This window comes from Oryx dammah, unplaced genomic scaffold, assembly GCF_014754425.2.
Source record: "Oryx dammah isolate SB20612 unplaced genomic scaffold, SCBI_Odam_1.1 HiC_scaffold_26, whole genome shotgun sequence".
In the NCBI taxonomy this organism is placed as follows: domain Eukaryota; kingdom Metazoa; phylum Chordata; class Mammalia; order Artiodactyla; family Bovidae; genus Oryx; species Oryx dammah.
The window spans coordinates 16963616-16985379 of NW_024070210.1; the positions used below are offsets into that span (position 1 = coordinate 16963616).

General features: G+C 39.3%; 2 protein-coding genes across 7 annotated transcripts in view; one reads left to right on the plus strand and one right to left on the minus strand.

Moving 5' to 3' along the window:
- Window positions 1-10054: 10054 nt before the first annotated feature.
- FCF1 (FCF1 rRNA-processing protein) lies at window positions 10055-20855 on the minus strand. Its single transcript, XM_040226096.1, has 8 exons — window positions 20751-20855; window positions 19582-19649; window positions 18405-18476; window positions 17259-17407; window positions 14232-14304; window positions 12479-12566; window positions 10996-11090; window positions 10055-10275 (listed from the first exon to the last, which is right to left on the minus strand). Exons 1-8 carry the CDS (start codon window positions 20751-20753, stop codon window positions 10227-10229), a joined length of 597 nt encoding a protein of 198 aa, XP_040082030.1. The 5' UTR covers window positions 20754-20855; the 3' UTR covers window positions 10055-10226.
- AREL1 (apoptosis resistant E3 ubiquitin protein ligase 1) overlaps window positions 20848-21764 on the plus strand; it is a 44572-nt gene continuing 43655 nt past the window's right edge. For 4 of the 6 annotated variants that reach the window (XM_040226091.1, XM_040226093.1, XM_040226094.1 and 1 more), the window contains exon 1: window positions 20873-21023. The gene's annotated coding sequence lies outside the window, so the exon portion shown is untranslated. Of the gene's footprint in view, window positions 21024-21764 lie in introns of all 6 variants that reach the window. The other 2 variants (XM_040226092.1, XM_040226090.1) reach the window with 2 other exon arrangements.

Here is a 21764-nt window from a genome sequence, read left to right on the forward strand (position 1 = left end):
TGAGGTAATACTTTGAAGATCTGAAAATACCTTGTCCCCTACAGTTTTGCATCAGTGGTTCTGGCATCCACTGATGATTCTTGCCTGAATCAGTTATAATAGTGGTGATTGTAAATTATTTTATATTTCTATCATCCATTCTACATTTATTAGTTGTAAAATTCCTATACAAAAAAACTCCTCTATCTCTTCCATTTTCTTTATTTATTCTAATGTCTTATGGACACATGGATTCCTTATTAAAAAATCAATGTATCATATACCTTACACTTATACAATGTTATACATCAAATATATATCAATAAAATTAAAAAGTCATGATAATCCACTACTCTCATTATTAATTTTGATCCTTAAATTGTCTTGAATTTGGCCAACATGAGCCTTTTCAAGCTGGTTCCTGTTTCTTTTGGCAAGTCCCCATTAATTTTTGAGTATTTCCTTGCATTTTTCTATAATTAAAAAATTTCCTTATTATGAAGAGGGACAAAGATAGTGACAGAAGGCTCCTGAACTTCCTTCCTCCCTTGGACACACAGAATATACAACCACACACAGAGCAATTCCCTCTGAGAAAAATCCAGAAACTAGCCCAGTGACTTCTGCACACTAAGTACATAATACCTCAAAATGAGTAGGAAAGGCGGGGATACACTCTCACCATAAATCTCACTCTCAGCCCAGTGCCATACAGTTGGGAGGGAGCCCCCAACTCCCAGCTTCTGCCTGAGGAAGGGTTTGGACCCACATCTAGTACCCCAACTTTTAAGCAATCCCCTGGGATGGGTCCCTAAAACACCTAGCTCTGAAAGCCAGCAGAGCTTGTGTCCATGAGTCCCACAGGACCGTAGCAAACGAAGAAACAATTCTTAATGGGCATGTGACTTCATTTGATCCTTAAACTTTCATTTCTCACTGAGCATTGCTTCGATCTTGTGATGAGGTAGTGTTTTTTTTGTGTGTGTGTGTAGTAAAAGGTGTATCACATTACATTTGCCATCTTTATAATTTTTAAGTGGCTATTTCAGTTGCTTCCACTTCTTGGTTATTGTGAGTAATGCTGCAGTGAACACAGGTGTGCACATATCTCTCTGGGATTCTGCTTTGAATTCTATCACACACACACAGAAGTAAGATTGCCAAATCATACGGTAATTCTGTAACTTAGCTTTTTGGGAAAAACTACTATTTCCTATAGCAGCTGTACCATTTTACATTTCTAGTGCAGAGTGTTCCAGTTAATAAGATGTTGGCCATATCCTCACCGTTTGTTCATTTTCTGTTCTTTTGACAGTGACTATCCTAATGGGATGTATAATACCTCATTGTGGTTTTGATTTGCATTTCTCTCATGATTAATGACGTCAAGCATCCTTTTCATGTGCTTGTTGGCTACTTGTGTATCTTCAGAGAATGGTCTGTTCAAATCTTTTATCCATTTTTAAAATCAGGTTGGTTTTTATTGTTGTTGAGCAATGGAAGTTCCTTATAAATTCTGGATATTAATCCCTAACCAGATACATGATTTCCACATATTTTCTCCATTTCCATAGATTGCTTTTCATTCTCTTCATCGTTTCAATACACAAAAACTTTTTTAAGTTTGGTGTAGCCCCATTTGTCTAGTTTTGCTTCTGCTGTTTATCCTTTTGGTGTCACATCCAATAAATCATTGTTAAATCCCATTTTCTGAAGTTTTCTCCCTATGTCTTCTTCTAGTTTTATAGTGTAGATCTTTAATCCACTTTGAGTTAATTTTTGTGTCGCGCATAAGGTAACAGCCTAACTTCATTTTTTTCCATGTGGTTATTCAGTTTTTTGAATCTGTTGAAGAGACTGTCCTCTTCCCGTGTGTGGTCTTGGTACCCTTGTAGAGAATCACCTGGCAATATGGTCAGCCCTCTATATCTGAAGGTATTCTACCTATAGATTCAAACAATCAGGGATGAAAATATTTGGGAGAAGAAAGTTCCAGAAAATTTCAAAAAGTGAAATTTGAATTTTCCAAGCACCAACAACTGTGATGGACAGAGAAGCCTCGTGTGCTGCAGTCCATGGAGCCACAGAGTCAGACACGACTGAGCGACTGAACTGAACTGACAACTCTTCCCATAGCACTTACGCTGCATTGGGTATTATGAGTAATCTAGAGATGATTTGAAGTATGCAGGAGGATGTGCATAGGTTATACACAGATCACCCGTTTATATAAGGGACTTGAGCATCCACAGATTTTGGCATCTGAAGGGTCCTGGAACTAATCCCCTGCTAATACAAAGGGATGGCTGCATGTGTATGGGTTTATTTCTGGGCTCTTTATTGCTCCATTGGTCTATATATCTGTCTTTATGTCAGTACAACACTGTCTTGATTACTTCTTGGCTTTGTAGTATGTTTTGAAATCAGTAAGCCTGAGGCCTCCAAGTTTGTTCTCTTTTTCCAAGATTGTTTTGGCGGTTTGGTATCCCTTGAGATTCCATATCAGTTTTAGCATTTTTTTCCTTTCTGTTTGTGCCAACAAATGTCATTGGGATTTTTTAAGACTGCATTGAATTGCTCTGGGTGGTATGGACATTTTATTGCTATTGAGTCTTCCCATTCCTTTGTATCTTCTCTGATTTCTTTTAGCAATATTTTGTAATTTTCGGTGTACAAGCCTTTCACCTCCTTAGTTAGGTTTACTCCTAGGTATTTTATCCTTTTTTATGCTATACCAAATTGGATTGTTTCCTTAGTTTCATTCTTTCTTTGATTCCTTTCTTCTTTTTTTTTTTTTTTTTGGATTGGTCTTTGTTAGTGTACTGAAATGCAACTGATTTTTCCATGTTGATTTTGTATCCTGAAATTTTGCTGAAATCATTAATTAGTTGTTAACACATTTTACAAATGGTTTCCTTAGGGTTTTCTACCAATAATATCATGTCATGTAAAGTGAGATAATTTTACTTCTTCTTTTCCAATTTGAATGCCTTTTATTTCTTTTTATTTTCCAACTGTTCTAACCCAGACTTTTCAACATGTGCTTTATCAGTTAGTGTAGGCTAAGTTATGCTGGAGTGAAAAACAAACAAACAAAAAACCAACCCAAATCTCAGTGGCTAAAAGAACAAATGTTTATTTATCATTTACCCTAGAGTTCCCATCATTTGGTTGAGATGTTCTGTGGGACTCAGGCAAAGCCAGGTTGCATCTCTATGTTTTTGTGATTGTCAAGGCAGGCCAAAGGGAGCACAGCTCAACACATAGTGATCTTTTTTAAAAAAAATGTTATTTTCTAGTATGAGCCTCTGATCACACGTGAGGCTTCAATAGTTTATGTTTTTACTGTACTGGGTTTCTGTTGCTGCACGGGCTCTCCTCTCTTTGGAGGAAGAGGGGTCTGCTCTCTAGTTGCCTGTGGGCTTCTCATTGTGGTGGCTTCTCTTGTTACTGAGCTTGGGCTCTAGGGTGTGTGGGCTTTAGTAGCTGTGGCTCGAGAGCTCAGTAGCTGTGGTTCCTGGGCTCTAGAGCACAGGTTCAATAGTTGTGGCGCAGGGGCTGAGTTGCTGTGAGGCATGTGGGATCTTCCTGTGTCTCCTGCACTGGCAGGGTGGATTCTCCAGCAATGAGCCACTGGGGAAGCCCCACATAATGACTTTTAAAACTTCTACCTAAATGACATATATCATCTTCACTCACTTTGCCACACTTCACTTCAAAGGTGGTGGAGAAAAGCCTTCCTACCCTGGGTTCATAAATAGCAGAAAGCCAGAAATATTCGGTGAACAGCACAAACAACCACTACACTCTGCCCTTCTAGTTACCAAATGTTGATCTCACTTTCTCTTCCACAAGTCAGGTATACACCATACAACCCCCTCCCTGCCACAGACACTCTCACAGTCCTGTCCAATCACAACATCATGTTCAAAGTCCAGGATATCGAGGTGTGTGTGGCACAGCAGTCTCTACAGCAAAGGGTGCATGTAGTAGTAACAGAATTGGGAGCTGTGGCTTGTTTTGATCAAGAGATTTCTGCACCCAGAAGGCAAATTATCTGCCTCCATACACCAAATATGGGCTTCCCTGATGGCTCAGGTGATAAAGAATCCACCTGCAATGCGGGAGACCTGGGTTCAATCCCAAGATTGGGAAGTTCCCCTGGAGGAGGGCATGGCAACCCACTCCAGTATTCTTGCCTAGAGAATCCCCATGGACAGAGGAGCCTGGCGGGTTATAGTCCATGGGATCACAAAGAGTTGAATATGACTGAGTGACTGAGCACATATACCAAATACACAGTTGGTGAAATACTAACAGGACAACCACAGTGAACACTCCTATTCAGAAAAGGAAACCAAACAAAACACACAGAAGTGACTGCTGCTAAGTCTCTTCAGTGGTGTCCGACTCTGTGCAACCCCAGAGACAGCAGCCCACCAGGCTCCCCCGTCCCTAGGATTCTCCAGGCAAGAACACTGGAGTGGGTTGCCATTTAGTCTCTAGCAATTCTGACTACAAGATGAACCATGCAAGGGCACCTTTAGCTTTTTTGGAAAAGCTAAACATAGAAAGACAGGCAAAAGTATATAAGGCATACAAAATAAAAAGTTTTAAAACAATAAAATAAAAAATTTTAAAGTATATAAGGCAAATGCATTACAAAAAAGAAAAAGAAAGCAAAAATCCTGTTCTTATTAATATTAGAAAGAATAGAATTCTGGCTAAAGAGCATTAAATGAAACTAAAAGGTTACCTATAATGCTAAATGCTACAATTCACAAAAAAAAGTATATTAGTAATGAGGATACAAGCACAAAACAACACAGTAGCTATTTCCAACAAGTGGAAACTCTTAAAAAGTGCAAGGAGAAATAGACAAAATATATTAATATTAGAAAACTTTTTTTCTCAGTGTGAGACAGGTCAAAGAGTTAAAAACAAATATAAAGATACAGAAGACGAAAACAATCAGGTTGATCTTATGGGTAAATATCAAACCTTTTTACCCTGATAATACCAGGTAATACAGAATACATCTCATTTTCAGGTGTACAAGGAATTTTAATGAAATTGACCACATTAGGCTATAAAGAAAAACTTATTATTTTCCATATTGTATATTTAAGCAGCATATTGTTTTTGCATAACTTTTCCCATCTTTTAATTTACTGAGGTGTAATTTACAAATACAATTTGTAATTTACAAATACAATTCCTACTGACGGTGACTGTAGCCATGAAATTAAAGGACACTTGCTCCTTGGAAGGAAAGCTATGACAAACCTCAGTTCAGTTCAGTTCAGTTGCTCAGTCGTGTCCGACTCTTTGCAACCCCATGAATCACAGCACGCCAGGCCTCCTGTCCATCACCAACTCCCGGAGTTTACTCAAACTCACGTCCATCGAGTCAGTGATGCCATCCAGCCATCTCATCCTCTGTCGTCCCCTTCTCCTCCTGCCCCCAATCCCTCCAAGTGTCAGAGTCTTTTCCAATGAGTCAACTCTTCGCATAAGGTGGCCAAAGTACTGGAGTTTCAGCTTCAACATCAGTCCTTCCAAAGAACACCCAGGACTGATCTCCTTTAGAATGGACTGGTTGGATCTCCTTGCAGTCCAAGGGACTCTCAAGAGTCTTCTCCAACACCACAGTTCAACAGCATCAATTCTTCAGCACTCAGCTTTCTTCACAGTCCAACTCTCACATCCATAAATGACTACTGGAAAAACCATAGCTTTGACTAGATGGACCTTTGTTGGCAAAGTAATGTCTCTGCTTTTGAATATGCTATCTAGGTTGGTCATAACTTTCCCTCCAAGGAGTAAGCGTCTTTTAATTTCATGGCTGCAATCACCATCTACAGTGATTTTGGAGCCCCCCAAAATAAAGTCTGACACTGTTTCCACTGTTTCCCCATCTATTTCCCATGAAGTGATGGGACCAGATGCCATGATCTTCGTTTTCTGAATGTTGAGCTTTAAGCCAACTTTTTCACTCTCCTCTTTCACTTTCATCAAGAGGCTCTTTAGTTCCTCTTCACTTTCTGCCATAAGGGTGGTGTCATCTGCATATCTGAGGTTATTGATATTTCTCCTGGTAATTTTTATTCCAGCTTGTGCTTCTTCCAGCCAAGCATTTCTTATGATGTACTCTGCATAGAAGTTAAATAAGCAGAGTGACAATATACAGCCTTGACATACTCCTTATTTGGAACCAATCTGTTGTTCCGTGTCCAGTTCTAACTGTTGCTTCTTGACCTGCATATATGTTTCTCAAGTGGCAGGTCAGGTGGTCTAGTATTCCCATCTCTTTCAGAATTTTCCACAATTTATTTTGATCCACACAGTCAAAGGCTTTGGCCTAGTCAATAAAGCAGAAATAGATGTTTTTCTGAAACTCTCTTGCTTTTTTGATGATCCAGCGGATGTTGGCAATTTGATCTCTGGTTCCTCTGCCTTTTCTAAAACCAGCTTGAACATCTGGAAGTTCATGGTTCACGTATTGCTGAAGCCTAGCTTGAAGAATTTTGACAAACCTAGACAGTGTATTAAAAAGCAAAGACGTCACTCTGCCAACAAAGGTCCATATAGTCCTAGGAATGGAGTTATTGGGTTGTGTTCAGTGTATTTTCTAATTATTTCCAACAATTTTGTGTCATTCTGATTTAGGCACATCTTGTAAATACCATATAGCCACAAGATTTTAAAAACATCCAATTTGAGTATTTGTCTTTAATAAGGGAACTTTAGTCACATTCACCATGGATACGGTTTGGATTCCTTCCTACCAACTTACTTTTGTTTTCTATTTACCGTTATTTCTTCTTCTCTGATTCTCCATTTCTTTTCCTTTTAAAACTTACATATAGTGAAATATACAGATCTCCAGTGGTGTATTCTTCTTTTTTTTCCATCTATTTATTTGGCTGAGTTGAGTGTTAGTTGTGGCACATGGGATTTTAGTGCCCCGACCAGGGATGAAACCTTTATCTGCTGCATTGCAAGGTGTAGGGGACCACTAGGGAAGTGCCAGAATTTCCTTCCTTTTTAAAGCTGCATACTTTCCATTGAGTGTATATACCACATTTTGGTTATTCATTCATCTGTTCATTCATCTGTTGAGGATGCTGGCATTGCTTTGTCCTCTTGACTACTGTGAATAGTGATGCTAATGAACATGGGTATACAAATGTCTCTTTCAGATCCTGCTTTCAATTTTTTTGTATATATAACCCAAAGTGGAATTGGTGGATTATATGGTAGTTCTATATAAAAATTTTTAAGGAACTGTACTATTTTTCATAGCAACTGTACCATTTTACATTTCCATTAACAGTACACAATAGTTCCAGTTTCTCCATATCCTTGTCAACACTTGTTATTTAGTTATTCTTAACTGCAGCCATCCTTATAGGTATGAGGTGGTAACTTACTGTGATTTTGATTTGCAATTCCCGGAGGGATTGGGGCAGGAGAAGGGGACGACAGAGGATGAGATGGCTGGATGGCATCACTGACTCGATGGACATGAATCTGAGTGAACTCCGGGAGACGGTGATGGACAGGGAGGCCTGGCGTGCTGTGATTCATGGGGTCGCAAAGAGTCGGACACGACTGAGCAACTGAACTGAAAACGATTAGTGATATTGAACATCTTTTCATGTGCTTTTCAGCCATCTGTATGTCTTCTCCAGAGAACTGTCTATTCAAGTCCTTTGTCTTACTTTTAAATCTATCTCATTGTTTTTAAGTGCTTATGACATTCCATGGTATAGATGTAACATAGTTAAAACTTTTAGACGGATATTTACATTCAATTTTTCTGTTATAGTGGTACAGTAAACCTCTTTCTATACACTTCCTTGTACACACATGAAATTTACACATTTATCACGCATTCATCTTACACTGATGATGTATTTTAAAGGAAATCACCTATATGATACCTATAAACTAAAAGACAGAATTAGGCTCACAGGACATCTTCAATTTTTATTTTAATGGATCCTAGTGAAGTGAAAGTCATTCAGTCATGTCCAGCTCTTTGTGACCCCATGGGCTATACGGTCCATACAATTCTCTAGGCCAGAATACTGGAGTGGGTAGCCTTTCCCTTCTCCAGGGGATCTTCCCAACTCAGGGACCGAATCCAGGTCTCCCACATTGCAAGTGGATTCTTCACCAGCTGAGCCACAAGGGAAGCCCAAGAACACTGGAGTGGGTAGCCTATCCCTTCTCCAGGGGATCTTCCTGATTCAGGAATTGAACCAGGATCTTCTTTACCAACTGAACTATCAGGGAAGCCCAGAGGATCCTAACTGCTGTCCAAAATGGTTTTACTTGCCTTCTTGTCAGCACTACAGGACTACCCATGTCCTTACACGCTTATTATATATATTGGAAAATTTTGTCAGTCATTTGTCTTAATTTTTAGGGAAGTTCTTTTTTTGCAGATAAATCTAATTTTAATGTATCCACACTTACTTTTTCTTTTATAGCTTTTACATTCTTTATCTTCTTCAAGAATTTTGTTGCTAAGTCACTTCAGTGACATGACTTCAAACAGTCATGTCCAACTCTGCGACCCCACAGACTGTAGCCTGCCAAGCTCTTCTGTCCATAGGATCCTCCAGGCAAGAATACTGGAGTGGACTGCCATGCCCTCCTCCAGGGGATCTCCCAAATCCAGGGATTGAACCTGCATCTCTTATGTCTCCTGCATTGGCAGGCGAGTTCTTTATCACTAGTGCCACCAGGAAGCCCTCTTTAAGATCTACTCAGAGCTTATATACATTTTCCTTTTTCTTTTCCTGATACTTCCATGTTGGATGGTATCATCAACTTGACAGACATGAGTGTGAGCAAGCTCTGGGAGTAGGTGATGGACAGGGAAGCCTGGAGTACTGCAGTCCATGGGGTTGCAAAGAGTCGGACAAGACTGAGTGAACTGAGTTGAATACTTCCATGGCTTAAAAAATATTTAGACTTTGATCCACTCGAAGGATATGAGGATCTCATGAAGGATATGAGGTAGAAATATAAACCTTTTTTCAAGTGGATAGTCAACTTGTTATTATAATACGATCATCACTATCATTTACTGAATAACACTTCTATCAGGTACTGTTCAATTCAATACTATCTTATTGGGGTTGTTTTGAGGATTAAATAGAATATTTTAATTTTTTTTTTCTATTTTTTGGCTATTTCTGGCATACAAAATCTTAGTTCCTCAACCAGGGATTGAACCCAGGGCCCCTGCAGTGAAAGTGCAATGTCTTAACTACTGGACTGCCAGGCAAGTCACTAAATAAAACATTTTAAAGGGAAGCAAGGAAAGCATCAAATGCTTATGTAATTTGCCCAATTCATACAGATATTAACTGCTGAAATCAGGATCCTAACCCTAGTGGGAAAACCCCACAATATTTGGCCTTCTAATGCAATTTCCTTTTCCCATAGATTTTTAAATTTTTTAATACCAGCTTTATTACATACTAAATTACCATAAATACATAGGTCTATTTGTGGACTTTTAGTCTGTTTCAATGATCTGTTTGTTTGTTCTTATACTGTCTTGTGATCATGTAAAACATCTAATCTGATCATGTTATCCATCCTAATTAAAAATTTAATGACTCCCTGTTGACCTCAGGATTAAGTCCAAACCCTTCAGCTTGTCATATAAAGCCCCCTCCCTCCCACCTCCTACCTCTGGAGTCTCAGAAGTGAGCACACACTCCTCCCCTCTATGTTCTAGCTCTCTTTCAAGATTAACTCAAACATAACTGCCTTCAGTCCTCCTTCTCTCCCTATCCCAACCAAGGAGAAAGAAATCATTCTCTCTACCTGTTTGTCTACTCCCTCAAACTTTTATCCTAGCATCACTATTTTACTGTATTTTTTCATCTACATGTCTTTCTTTTACCATAATATGAATATCTTGAGGATAAGACCACTTGTTATTAAATGCCTAGCATAACCTTAATAAATATTTGAGTAAATCAATATAATATGACCATCATATCATGTGAGCAATTTTCTGATTTATAAAAAGATGCAGCAAATTTTAAAATGACACAAAATATAATTTTAAAAACAACATTGAAAAGTGAGTATATTTAACTATATTCAGCTCATTATAGAGCAAGTGGGTGAGTGCAATAGTAATTCACACTATAGTATGTTTAATAAACTTGCAAAAGAGAAAACGGGTCTAAAGAAGGTGGAGAAATTTTCTCTTCTCATTAGAACCGAGGGGCTCCGTAATCATCTGGCATCCGCTCAATGTTGTACCTGATCAGGACAAAAAATTAACACTGGTTAGAAACGTGTGTCCAGAACTCACGGTAAAAGCCCATCCTTTACTGATTATATCACTCTCACCTCCTGCTGTGAATCCTTTTTGTCAGTGGGAACATTTTAAAGACCTATCATAAAGAATGATTTACAGCAAAATGCTGACTATATTATCTTTATTCTTCAAAATGAGAAAGTTAACAAGTTGGAGAGCCAGGCACAGAGTCCAGGTGTGCCCAAGCCCCTCACCTATATTCTTCCCATTTTGCTGTGTTTGTCCCAGGATAAAAAGTTGGCCAATAATAGTCTGAGGACTGACACAGGAACATCAAAGAAAGATAAAAAGCAGCTTTTGTTTTCTTTTTTTCTTTAATAAACTTTCAGTTTCCAAAATAAGATGCTAATCACCTGCACTAGGTTTTCAAAAAAAAAAAAAAAGTATTTCCAGCTGAAGATAAGTTACTGCTTTGTATCAATATTTAAGGCCACACATTTCCCTATTTCTGCTAGTGATCTTACTGCAACAATGTGAATGTATACCTCTTTCCTAAATCCTAGCTTTATCTTTTGTCTGTGTTCTTGTCATTAACACTTTGTCTCATTTATTCAAATAGAACTATGTAAACATTTGATACATCAATTTTTTTCCCCCAAATCCTTCTATATCTTGACATCAACTATATACAGTTAATGACTTCTCTAAGAGAAACTTCTCACCTATGGTTAGAAATGTACATGATGGGAACTCCAGGGATCTTCCGGATTCTTCGTTTAAGGTCCCGGTCAACTGTGGCCACAATGTAACACTTGTGCTGGAAAAGACAGGATTGGGTGTTGCACAGAGCTCACTATGTGATACTGGATACAATCACTGGTTAGTCTGAAAAATCACTCATTTTTACAGTGAACAGGAAAGGAAAGGCTAAAACAAATTGGTTGAGTAGTTTCTAGATCAAGGAGCTCATATTTATCACATAAAACATAACAAGTTGCTTGGGCTGATTGTAGCTCTAAGAATCTTGAGGGGGAGAAGATAGAAAAACTAGTTAAAAGCTGCAAATTGTTTTTTGTCTTATAAGTGGAAGGGATTTTCATATCTAGGGCAGACAATTCCTTGGTTTTCAGAAAACACCCTTAGAAAGACAATGCAAAGGCAGGGTTACAGACTTAAATCCGAAAGCACAGCTTTTGCCTTTAGAAGGATCTCTGGGGCTGGTCCTACTCTGGAGGCCTCCTTGTGGTGGAGGTAGGCTATCTCCTGGGTTCTGAAGCCAGAACAGGAAGATCTCCAGGACAAGGCAGAGTCAAACAGCTCTGAAAGCACTAACATTTAGCAACCCGTCTGGAACTAATTTGTATTATATTGACACTTTACTTCCATCCTGCCCAAATCTCTTGCTGAGTTTTATAAACAGTTGTAGACTGGGGCCAGCCATGCTATGGGGAATTAAGGGAAATGCTGGCCCCACCCAAGGGATGAAGTGGCTCAAGGGATGGCAGTGTGGTCACTACACAAAGATGATTCTTTTCAGCAGAGACAGGCTTTTTAAGGTCAATCAGCAACAGAAGTTCTTGCAGTGTTTGATAAGGAAGAACAGACGAATTAAAAACCTACTTATTCTAGGGTATGTGTGAAACAGCACCCTGGGAGACTCAGATGTAACAAAATTCCTACATAGGGAGTAAATGGAACTTCACTCAATTTTGTGTTTTTTGGCCGCACTGCGTGGCATGTGGGATCTTAGTTCCTCCATCAGGGGTCAAACCCGTGCCCCTGCATTAGAAGTGCAGAGTCAGCCACTAGACCATCAGGCAAGTCCCTGGGACCTTATTTTAGATTCACAGGGAGACGGAACCTGATATATTAGTATGTCTGCACTTACCCGCTTAAACCATATTATAGAGGAGATTTGTGGAATAAAGAGTCAATAAATGCTCCAAATTACACCTCCAATAAATGCAGAGGCCAAGATCTGAAACCATGTCTCCTCCCCAAACCCATGATCTTTCCATTATGGTTACAGTATACACTTCCATTCCACTCTCTCAAGTAAATGAGGACACTGATACTTCCCATGAAGGGATTCTATATAATATTTTTTAATCATTTATATTCCTAGATACTTTACATGAACATTCAGGAAATAATAGCTTATCTTGGTTTTAGCAGAACAGAGTAAATATTAAAGAATGATGATACCTGAGTTACTCTTTGTACTAAGCAGTCATCTGCATAGGTTCCTTTGTGTGTACACGGTAATCGTTCAAATCTTGGATCCTTGGCAATCCTATACGGATTATAGGATTATAAAAGTGGATTAATAAAAGCATCCAAGCAACTGAGTAACTTTACAACTTTCAATCAGTGAAATAAGAGTAATGTGATCTATGTGGAGATTTCAAGACACCGTTCTCCCCTTGAAGCTTATTTTCTATAATAATTGGAAAGGCAATTTATAGAAAAGGGAATTAAAGCTTACTGACTGAGAGCTGCCAAGCCTTACATCATGTACTTGTTACAGAAATATGAATTATTCTATTTCCGTTTTACAGATAAAGTAGAAGATTCAGAGAGTTTGACTAATTTGTTCAAAGGTACACAGCTGGGAAAAGCCAGGATTCAAAACTACATTAAATTAAACCTAACCATTTTGCTTTTAGGAAGTTGTCTTACACAAACACACAAGAATACAGGTGCAAGGATGGTCACTACAAAACGGTTTACATCAGTGGAAAACTGGAGATAATCTGAATATCCATCAGCAAGGTAAAAGTTAAATACATTGTGGTCCTTCTAGCCTATTTTAAAAAATGAGGTAGAGCTGTATGTACCAACGTGGGAGGACATATAATAAACAAAGCAGACAGACACACACACACACGTATATAACATTAAAAAACCCACATTCATCAACGTTTTCACTGGTCTCAATAGACGGGTCCTTAGCATTGGGAATGTGATTAGCTTATGATTTTCCCTAACTCAGTGTCTGTCAGTTGTTCTTCACATGAAAATGGTATTTCATGAAAAAGCAGCTCATTCAGCTCACAAATGCTTCTCCTTGAGACAACGTTCATCCTTTGCTCTGTTTTCCTTCTCCTTCCAGTTTTTCTGAGATGGAAGCGACGTTCAGCCCTGTGTAAGCTGAAGGTCCACAGCATGGTGACTTGGTTTACACGTATTATGAAATGAGCGCCGTAGAAAGGTTAAGGTGCACCCACCAGCAGAAATGCTTCGTGTGTACTTCTCACTGCACCACAAGGAACATTGATGTGTATTCCAGGGCTGAGATTTAACACTGTTAATGAACTGTACTGCTCTATTAAGGATATTCTTAAGTGACTCTGGTATTAAAAAAAAAACAACCGCCAGTGAAGAATAAAAAAACTACTAGCATTATTTGGGCCCAATGTCTTGATTTGTACTGAGGTAATGCCATTTTTTTGCATTCAGTGCAAATGTCAGCACAGTGACAAAGGCAACACCTTGGTATTATTAAGAAAATAGTTTTGCAAACTCCCTGCAAAGGTCTCTGGGACTCCGGGGGCGGAGGAGGGTTGCCACACTTTGGGAACCACTAAACTGAAAGGCACTTTCTAGAGTAAACTCAAAACTTCTTGTAAGTAAACTGAAAACTGTTTTAAGTGTGAGATTCTGAAGAAGATAACCAGATAACAAACTAATAGAAAGACGCTTTCTAAGTGAAAATCCAGAGGAACATACGAGGAGGCCCAGGAGACCTGTGTGACTAAGGAAGTTCAGTTCAAAAAGCTTCAGTTGGAAAACTCTAACCTTCAAATGTCTGCTTTCTAAGTCATGAATAGTTAACTAATTTTGTATGATTTTTATTTAAACTAACCAGACAAGAAATCTTTGGAGAGCAAACAGAAGGAGGGTCAAAATAATCTTCAGTGCACCAATCTAAAACAAATCTAGATCAGCTCCGTCCTACCTTAAAGCCACTCTATACTTCTGCCCCAATTTCTCAATTTCAGCCATTACGCAGTCAGTTATACAAGGGATACCTGCCAGGAAAAATAAAATTAGTAACAAACTTGTGAAGGAACCGATTTTACTCTCTGAATTATATCCTGTTAGAGTCTTACCACTGGACCACCAGGAAATTCCTTGAATTATATACTTTAAATGAGTGACTTATATGGTATGTGGATTGAATCTTAAAGCTGTTAAATAGCATGAAGATAAAAAAGTAAATAATGCATGATCTATTCTTATTCATGAACAAAAATAACCTCACAGAATGAGGTTTATTTATTATGAACAAAAATATCCCATAGAAACTGTATATAACTTTTTAAAACTGCCCCTTTCTGAGGAAAGGCATAACAGGGAACTTTCCTTTTCTTTATGCTAGATTATTAATTTTTTTTCACAAGTACACTAACACTCTTGAGAACAAAGTTAAGACATCTTAAACTAAAATACAATGCGCAGAAGAAAAAGCAGTTGTAAAATGGAGGGAAGAAGACAAGAGGAGCAGACAGTCATGGAATTAGAGGGCAACACATACCTTAAAAGGGTCAATTTCAGGGCCAGGCAGCACTGAAGCAAGAGCTTGCATCTGGAGCAGGGAAATGGGTTCAGGAAGATCACTACAAAAAGGACTCTCAGTAGAAAAGAAAGCCCATAGGTAGCTAACCGTCCTCCTCTGTTGGAGTGTCAAACAGAAATGGAAGGGACCAACAGCTATGAAAGGTCAAAGGGGCATCTCCAAGCCAAAAGAAGATAAATACCTTCTTTTATGAATAAAGGCAAGTAAAGAAAAATTAAATAAGCAGAGCTTAAAACAGTTAAGGAATCTCCTAGGTAACTGAACTTGTAATGCACTTGAATGTTTCTTCAGCCTTTGCTCTGAGATATTATGTCACACAGAAAAGTGGCATTTTCCTTAGTAAGTTTTTTCTTTCAGAAAAGGCACTGAGAGAGCAATTAGCTGTATGCATTATAGCTGTACTCTATGGTATCCACAACTGGAGAAAGACCTAACTATAATGCCAATGCTATCCCAAACAATCATCTTTTTTTTGGCCATGCCATGCGGCTTATAGGATTTTAGTTCTTCAACCAGGGATTGAATCTGCATCCTTGGCAGTGAAAGTGCCAAGTCCTAACCACTAGACCACCATGGACTTCCCCTGAACCATTTAGATAATAGTAGTGGAGCTAGAGAGCCAGGGAAGCAATGCAACTCCAAGGGGCCACGCTTAAACCCTCCATCCATTTCGTTCATAAATAGGTCACAGCATTCCTGGAGAAGCAGCTAAGACAACTATAAGAAACACCATGGGAATAGAAGAAGTACACCAAAATTAGTTTCTTCCCTCCTACAGGCCACCCTAGTCCACTTTTAGGCATGGTGGTGCTCCAGCTTCAGACTACTCTTTATTATTCCTAAGAGACTTAAGAAAAATTTTTTTAAAGTATTACATGTACATAGCTTTAAAGAAAAAAAAGGCCTATATGAAAAAATAATGATCCCTTGATCTTTTCCCACTCCACCAATTCTGAGAGTTGGACTATAAAGAAGGCTGAGCACTGAAGAACTGATGCTTTCAAATTGTGGTGCTGGAGAAGATTCTTGAGAGTTGTCTGGACAGCAAGGAGATTAAACCAGTCAATCCTAAAGGAATCAACCCTGAGTATCATTGGAAGAACTGATACTGAAACTGAAGCTCCAAAACTTTGGTCACATGGTGGAAGAGCCAACTCATTGGAAATGACCGATGGGAAAGGCTGAGGGTAAGAGAATGGGGAGACAGAGGATGAGATGGTTGGATGGCATCGCTGACTCAATGGACATGAGTTTGAGCAAACTGGGACATAGTGAAGGACACGAAAGCCTGGTGTGTGGCAGTATGTGGGGTAGCAAAGAGTCAGACATGACTGAGTGACTGAACAAATTCTGATCCTGAGAGATGACTATTTTAATTTCATTGGCTGTTTTTCTCACTTGATGGTTACATGCATAACTTGATATAATAAACTTATGCAGTTAATTTTTATATTAATTTTAGGCATTTAAAGAATTGACCTCTCTTACCCATCACACATCCCTTATTCCATCTTGCTAATTTTAATAAATCAATAAACAGCATTCATATTACTATCACTCTGTAAATGTTCACTATGTAGTATCTTTTATATATATTAAAGGAGGTATGAAGTTTTTCCTTTGATTCCAATAATTTATTCTTTATGGCAAAGTGTAAGTTTAATTTTCATTTGTACCTTTAACTAGATGTCTTTTTGTACCTTTGTTTCATTTGTACCTTTAACTGGAAAATGTGTGAATATAAACCCACCACAAAATACAACAGATCTCACTATTAGGAAGTTATTCCCCTGTACTTGTCCTGAACTATCTTTTTCCTCCTCATGGTAGGAAAAAAGACCATTTGAAGGAGGAGACACCCAAACACACAAGGGAAATCCATTAATGGTAAACTACATATCTAGGTGTAAATAAACTACCTCAGATCCTTTGTGGTACAAATAAACACCAGACTGAATCAACTTAGGAATAGTTGACCATAATCACTTCTAGTTCTGATTGTAAATGGCAAAATGTCTTATTTAGCTTTTCCACACTGAAGTGGATAGGAGAATGTTTCCTACTTAATGTAAATAATATACATAGTGAGAAATGAAATAAATTTTCATTTATCCAGAATTTTAAAATCCAAAATCCTAAAACAGAAAATTTCCCACCTATTTTCTAAGTTGATGTCTGTAAAGATGGTCAAAACATACTAAGTGTTTTCTCAATTGTGAAAGTTTAATTATTCCCAGTCAAGTTTGCACTATATTTCAATTCATTGAAAAGGGTCCTCGCTATGGTGAGCAAATTAAATGGCCAGCAATTCAGTACACTAGAACCCCATTTCCCTCTTTTCATGTATTTGGGTAAGTATGATTATTCTTTACAAATGTCACAGAAATGGAAAAGTCTGATACTCACACTTGGCATACAGACAGTCCATCATTGACTGCACTAAGTCCAGTTTGGCCTTAATGGAAAAGTTGATAAAGTTGGTATCGACCAGGATGTGGTAAGGTGGGCCCAGCTGTGTGTTATATTGGAAGAATAAGCAAGAAGGGTGTTGGGGGCTGGAAGAAAAAGAAAAAAAACCACGAAGTAACGTCTACATTGATATTCTTTTTTTTTTTTTTAATTATTAAAAGCTTTATTTACGATTGGAATCATTCAACAAAAAAGCAAAAGCAAATGAGCCTGAAAAAGGAACTAAGCTGTTGCCTAGAATGTCCTCAGAACATTCGACGCCTCAGTAGCTAAGCTGCCTTTGCACCTGGCTGGCGTGACAACAGCGGCTCAGCATACACAGCAGTTGCACTGACAGCAGCACAAGTTTCCCCTAAAACTCGCCCAGAACAGAGCAGGAGGACAAGGGGAGAGTATAAATTCTGCCAAAGTGTGTTTAAACACTGCGTGGAACTGTTAACAGCCTGGACCTTTTCCCTCATTTTTGATAGTTGCAGATTGATGTAGTAACTGTCATTTAGCAAATGCAGAATGCATGACGAAGAAGAAATCAGGTGGCCTTAAAAATCCAAATATGAATGATACTGATGAATGTTCTTGGTATAAACAAACAAAAAAGAAGTCTCTGCTTGGAATAGTTTGTTCCTTCCCCCCTCTGTTCATTGAAAGTAAATCCTGTGATAATATATCCATCACCAATCTAGGGCAAAATGAGAAAAATAAGAAAAATGTGATGAGGTTTCATAAAGTTAAATGTACTTACTTAAAAGGAATAACCTTTATCCTGAAACTATGCCCTTACTACTTTTTGGTGATATGCTGTCTCTTTCTTTTGAAAGTTTCTTAGCAAAGAAAAAAAAAAAAAGATATTAGATTTAATCCCCAGGATTTTAGGGAAACTTTTACTGTTCCATGAAGTCCAAAAACCTTTGAACCATTAGAATTGGTTTGTGCTCATCAATATCGCTTCATTTGCACAGCTGTGCCAGACTTACAAATGACTGAGCAAATCAGTTCAGGGGATGCCTGAATTTCTCAGAGGTCTATAGTTTTAGAATCTTTCTTCTAGTTTTAAAGAAAAACTTGAAATTTCTGATTACTCACACTTCTCTTTCCTTGAGTGCACTGGGATCTTTCTTTTCTTTCTTTTTTGGTTTTAATCTATCCTTTTCTTTACTAGAAGAAAAAAAAGAAAATTCAATGTAGGAGAGAAAAAAATACACAGCAGTGATTATTATTAAAAGTTTCTTCTTTTTTTGTCTACAAAGGAAATCCTACTTTGTGAGATCATCATATTAATATCAGCATAGGCTTCTTGTGCACAAATAACTGTGTAGGAAGTAGCCTGGAATTAACACAGTTAATCAGTAAAACCTAATTAAATTTTAAAATCATTAGCTAATAATCCATATAAATTATTAGTGGTTAAGTAAATGTTGGTTATATTATTTCTTTCCTTGTCAGAAGCTCTCATATCAAGAATAAAAATCCACTTCCAAGCAGTGGGTAAACAGGCTGACATTTATCCTCTGAAGACTATATACAGAATTTAACCTTAACTAGAAACAAAATATTATGTGGGTCAAATTTCCTTAAAATTACATAATAAATACATACTAAAAGTCAAGAATACAATTTAACCACAATGAAGGCTCTAAGGACTACTCCTTTGTACTGAGACTCTTAAACACAATGAAGCCCAGTCTTTATTTAATAACTCCATCCATTCTTAACCAAGCTGGCAAGCTGTTTAGTTCCTCCTTATACTAGGGAATATCATTCTACTCTCTTCCTCCACAGTCATAAATCTTGTAAGATTTATCAAATGGAGATGCCTAGGTGTTTTCCCATTTTTTCTTTCAAAAATACTTGAGTTATCAGGTACTGGTACACAAGACAATGATAATCTCTGTCTTTCAAAAATTATAACAAACCTTCCCCCCCCCTGGGGAATGCAGCAGTGTAATGACAAAAACCTAAAGAAAACTCTACCTACCTCACAGAACAGTCAGGAAGCTTAAAAGTGATATGGCACATACAGTATATAGAAACGGTGATACAAACTGAACACGAGATGCTCAGTTCCCAACCCATTTCACCAGTGTACCTGCTCAGCAGCTAAGCCACTGTGGTACTTTATTACCCTATAATAATCCAAGACATAGTAACACCAAAAGTAAACAAAACAACAAAAAAAACAACAGAAACTTTTACTACTTATCCCCTCGTGATTTCTATAGCTCTGGGCAGCCTAGGAACCCAGGTGATTCCAGACACTCACAGCCTCTGATCTCTGAGACTAAGCATTCGCTTCATGGTCGCATACTTCCGTGTTTTCTTTTGCTTCCCCTTGAAATAAAAATTTTAGAGTTAAAAGGAGTTGGAAACACACCGCATATTCCTGAGTTCCTTTTCTTTTGTCCACACCCTTCTTCCCTCAAATACCCAATTCCTCCTATCTGCCTCAGCCAGACTTTATTTTCTTGGGCTCCAAAATCACTGCAGATGGTGACTGCAGCCATGAAATTAAAAGACGCTTGCTCCTTGGAAGAAAAGTTATGACCAACCTAGACAGCATATTAAGGGCTTCCCTGGTGGCTCAGAGGTTAAAGCGTCTGCCTGGAATGCGGGAGACCCGGGTTCGATCCTTGGGTTGGGAAGATTCCCTGGAGAAGGAAACGGCAACCCACTCCAGTACTCTTGCCTGGAGAATCCCACGGAGGGAGGAGCCTGGTAGGCTACAGTCCATGGGGTCGCAAAGAGTCGGACACGACTGAGCGACTTTACTACTTTAGACACCATATTAAAAAGCAGAAACATTACTTTGCCAACAAAGGTTCCTCTAGTCAAAGCTATGGTTTTTCCAGTAGTCACGTATGGCTGTGAGAGTTGGACTAGCGCGGAAGAATTGATGCTTTTGAACTGTGGTGTTGGAGAAGATTCTTGAGAGTCCCTTGGACTGCAAGGAAACCCAAACAGTCCATCCTAAAGGAAATCAGTCCTGAATATTCATTGGAAGGACTGACGCTGAAGCTGAAACTCCAATACTTTGGCCACCTGATGCGAAGAACTGACTCATCTGAAAAGACCCTGATGCTGGGAAAGATTGAAGGCAGGAGGAGAAGGGGACGACAGAGGATGAGATGGTTGGATGGCATCACTGACTCGATGGACGTGAGTTTGAGAGAACTCCGGGAGTTGGTGATGGTCAGGGAGGCCTGGCGTGCTGCAGTCCATGGGGTCGCAGAGCCGTACCCGACTGAGCGACTGAACTGAACTGCCTCAACCCATCCTCCCAACTCGCTGAAACATAAGAACCACTACTCCCAGAGTTTAAAAGGTGAGATCGGAATGAAAATAAGCAAGGAGACTTTCGTGGAAGTTTGGCCAAACAATCTCCTCTCAGACGTGGTCTGACAATGCCCGTTCTCGGACTCCCCGGGGCCTCACCATGTTCACGCCGCGCTCTTGTTTCTTCCGGAATCACCGGCGGCGCGGCTCGTTTGCATCATCCGTACGCCACTTCCGGCAAAGGCTAGCCCGGAAGCGGAAGCCGTTTTGGAAAACGGAAAAGCCCAGCAGCGGGTTCCTAGCCGCCGGGCTGGGGAATCTGTACTGGGTTCTCTTGAGTGGGAGGGTCTAGGGCCGTATTTTCTGCTGGTGCTGCCACCGCCTCCCAGGGTAGCAGAGCTGCGACTTCGCCGTGCTGCACCCCCAGTTTGGGTAATGTTTCCCTCTTGCATCACTCCGGCACGAGGCAGAGGACCTGCCTGCATTATATAGAGTTCTAGAGAGAGGGAGGACCAGGGTAGAGGGGACGACATTCTGGATTGCCCAGTAGGTTTGGGGAAAACACGTTCTCCTCACCCTTCAGCGGCGGGCAGCAGGTCCTGATCGTGCTCCGGGGAGGCTCTGGTTCCTCCTGGGTTCTCCCAGCCGGCATTGTGCTTGGGGTAGCCGAGTGGAAGATTCTCGTGATTTCCTCCGAGTGCATACAGTGTATTCGTCTTGGTGAAGCCACGAGGGATAAGGGAAGGAGGGATGAGGGATGGAGCAGCATTTGAGGGCTTTGAGGGCTTTCTTTGGACTGTCTCTAGAAAAATCGAGACAGACTTGCCTGTGTTACTAGTTACCAAGCCGGTAAAATGTTGGGAAATAATTAGCATTGTATTCTGAAGCCTTGGTGTGTTATCTTTCATGGGAAAGATGAGAGTTTTTGAGAACAAGAAGAGTAAGATAACTTCCTTTTTTTTTTTTTAGTACCTTTTTAGGTACTCTGGTGGTTCTTATCCTTTCGAAGATCCAGGGACAGTTCTTTAATAAAAGGATACACGTTTCAACATTTGTCACACGATTATGAGACTGGTGACCTCAAAGCCTATCTGTGAACCTTCTAGGTCTCTGCGCTTGACGTTAAGAACCCCGATCCTGTATATTGCATTTTAACTATATTACTTTCTTTGA

Bases quoted from the DNA above. Each gene is read 5' to 3' on its own strand.
- FCF1 (XM_040226096.1), bottom strand. The intron at 14,305-17,258 runs GTGAGTATCAGA...TTTTCCTGGCAG, and splicing joins GGACTGTCTGTATGCCAAGT to GTATCCCTTGTATAACTGAC. The intron at 12,567-14,231 runs GTAGGACGGAGC...TAATCCGTATAG, and splicing joins AAGTATAGAGTGGCTTTAAG to GATTGCCAAGGATCCAAGAT.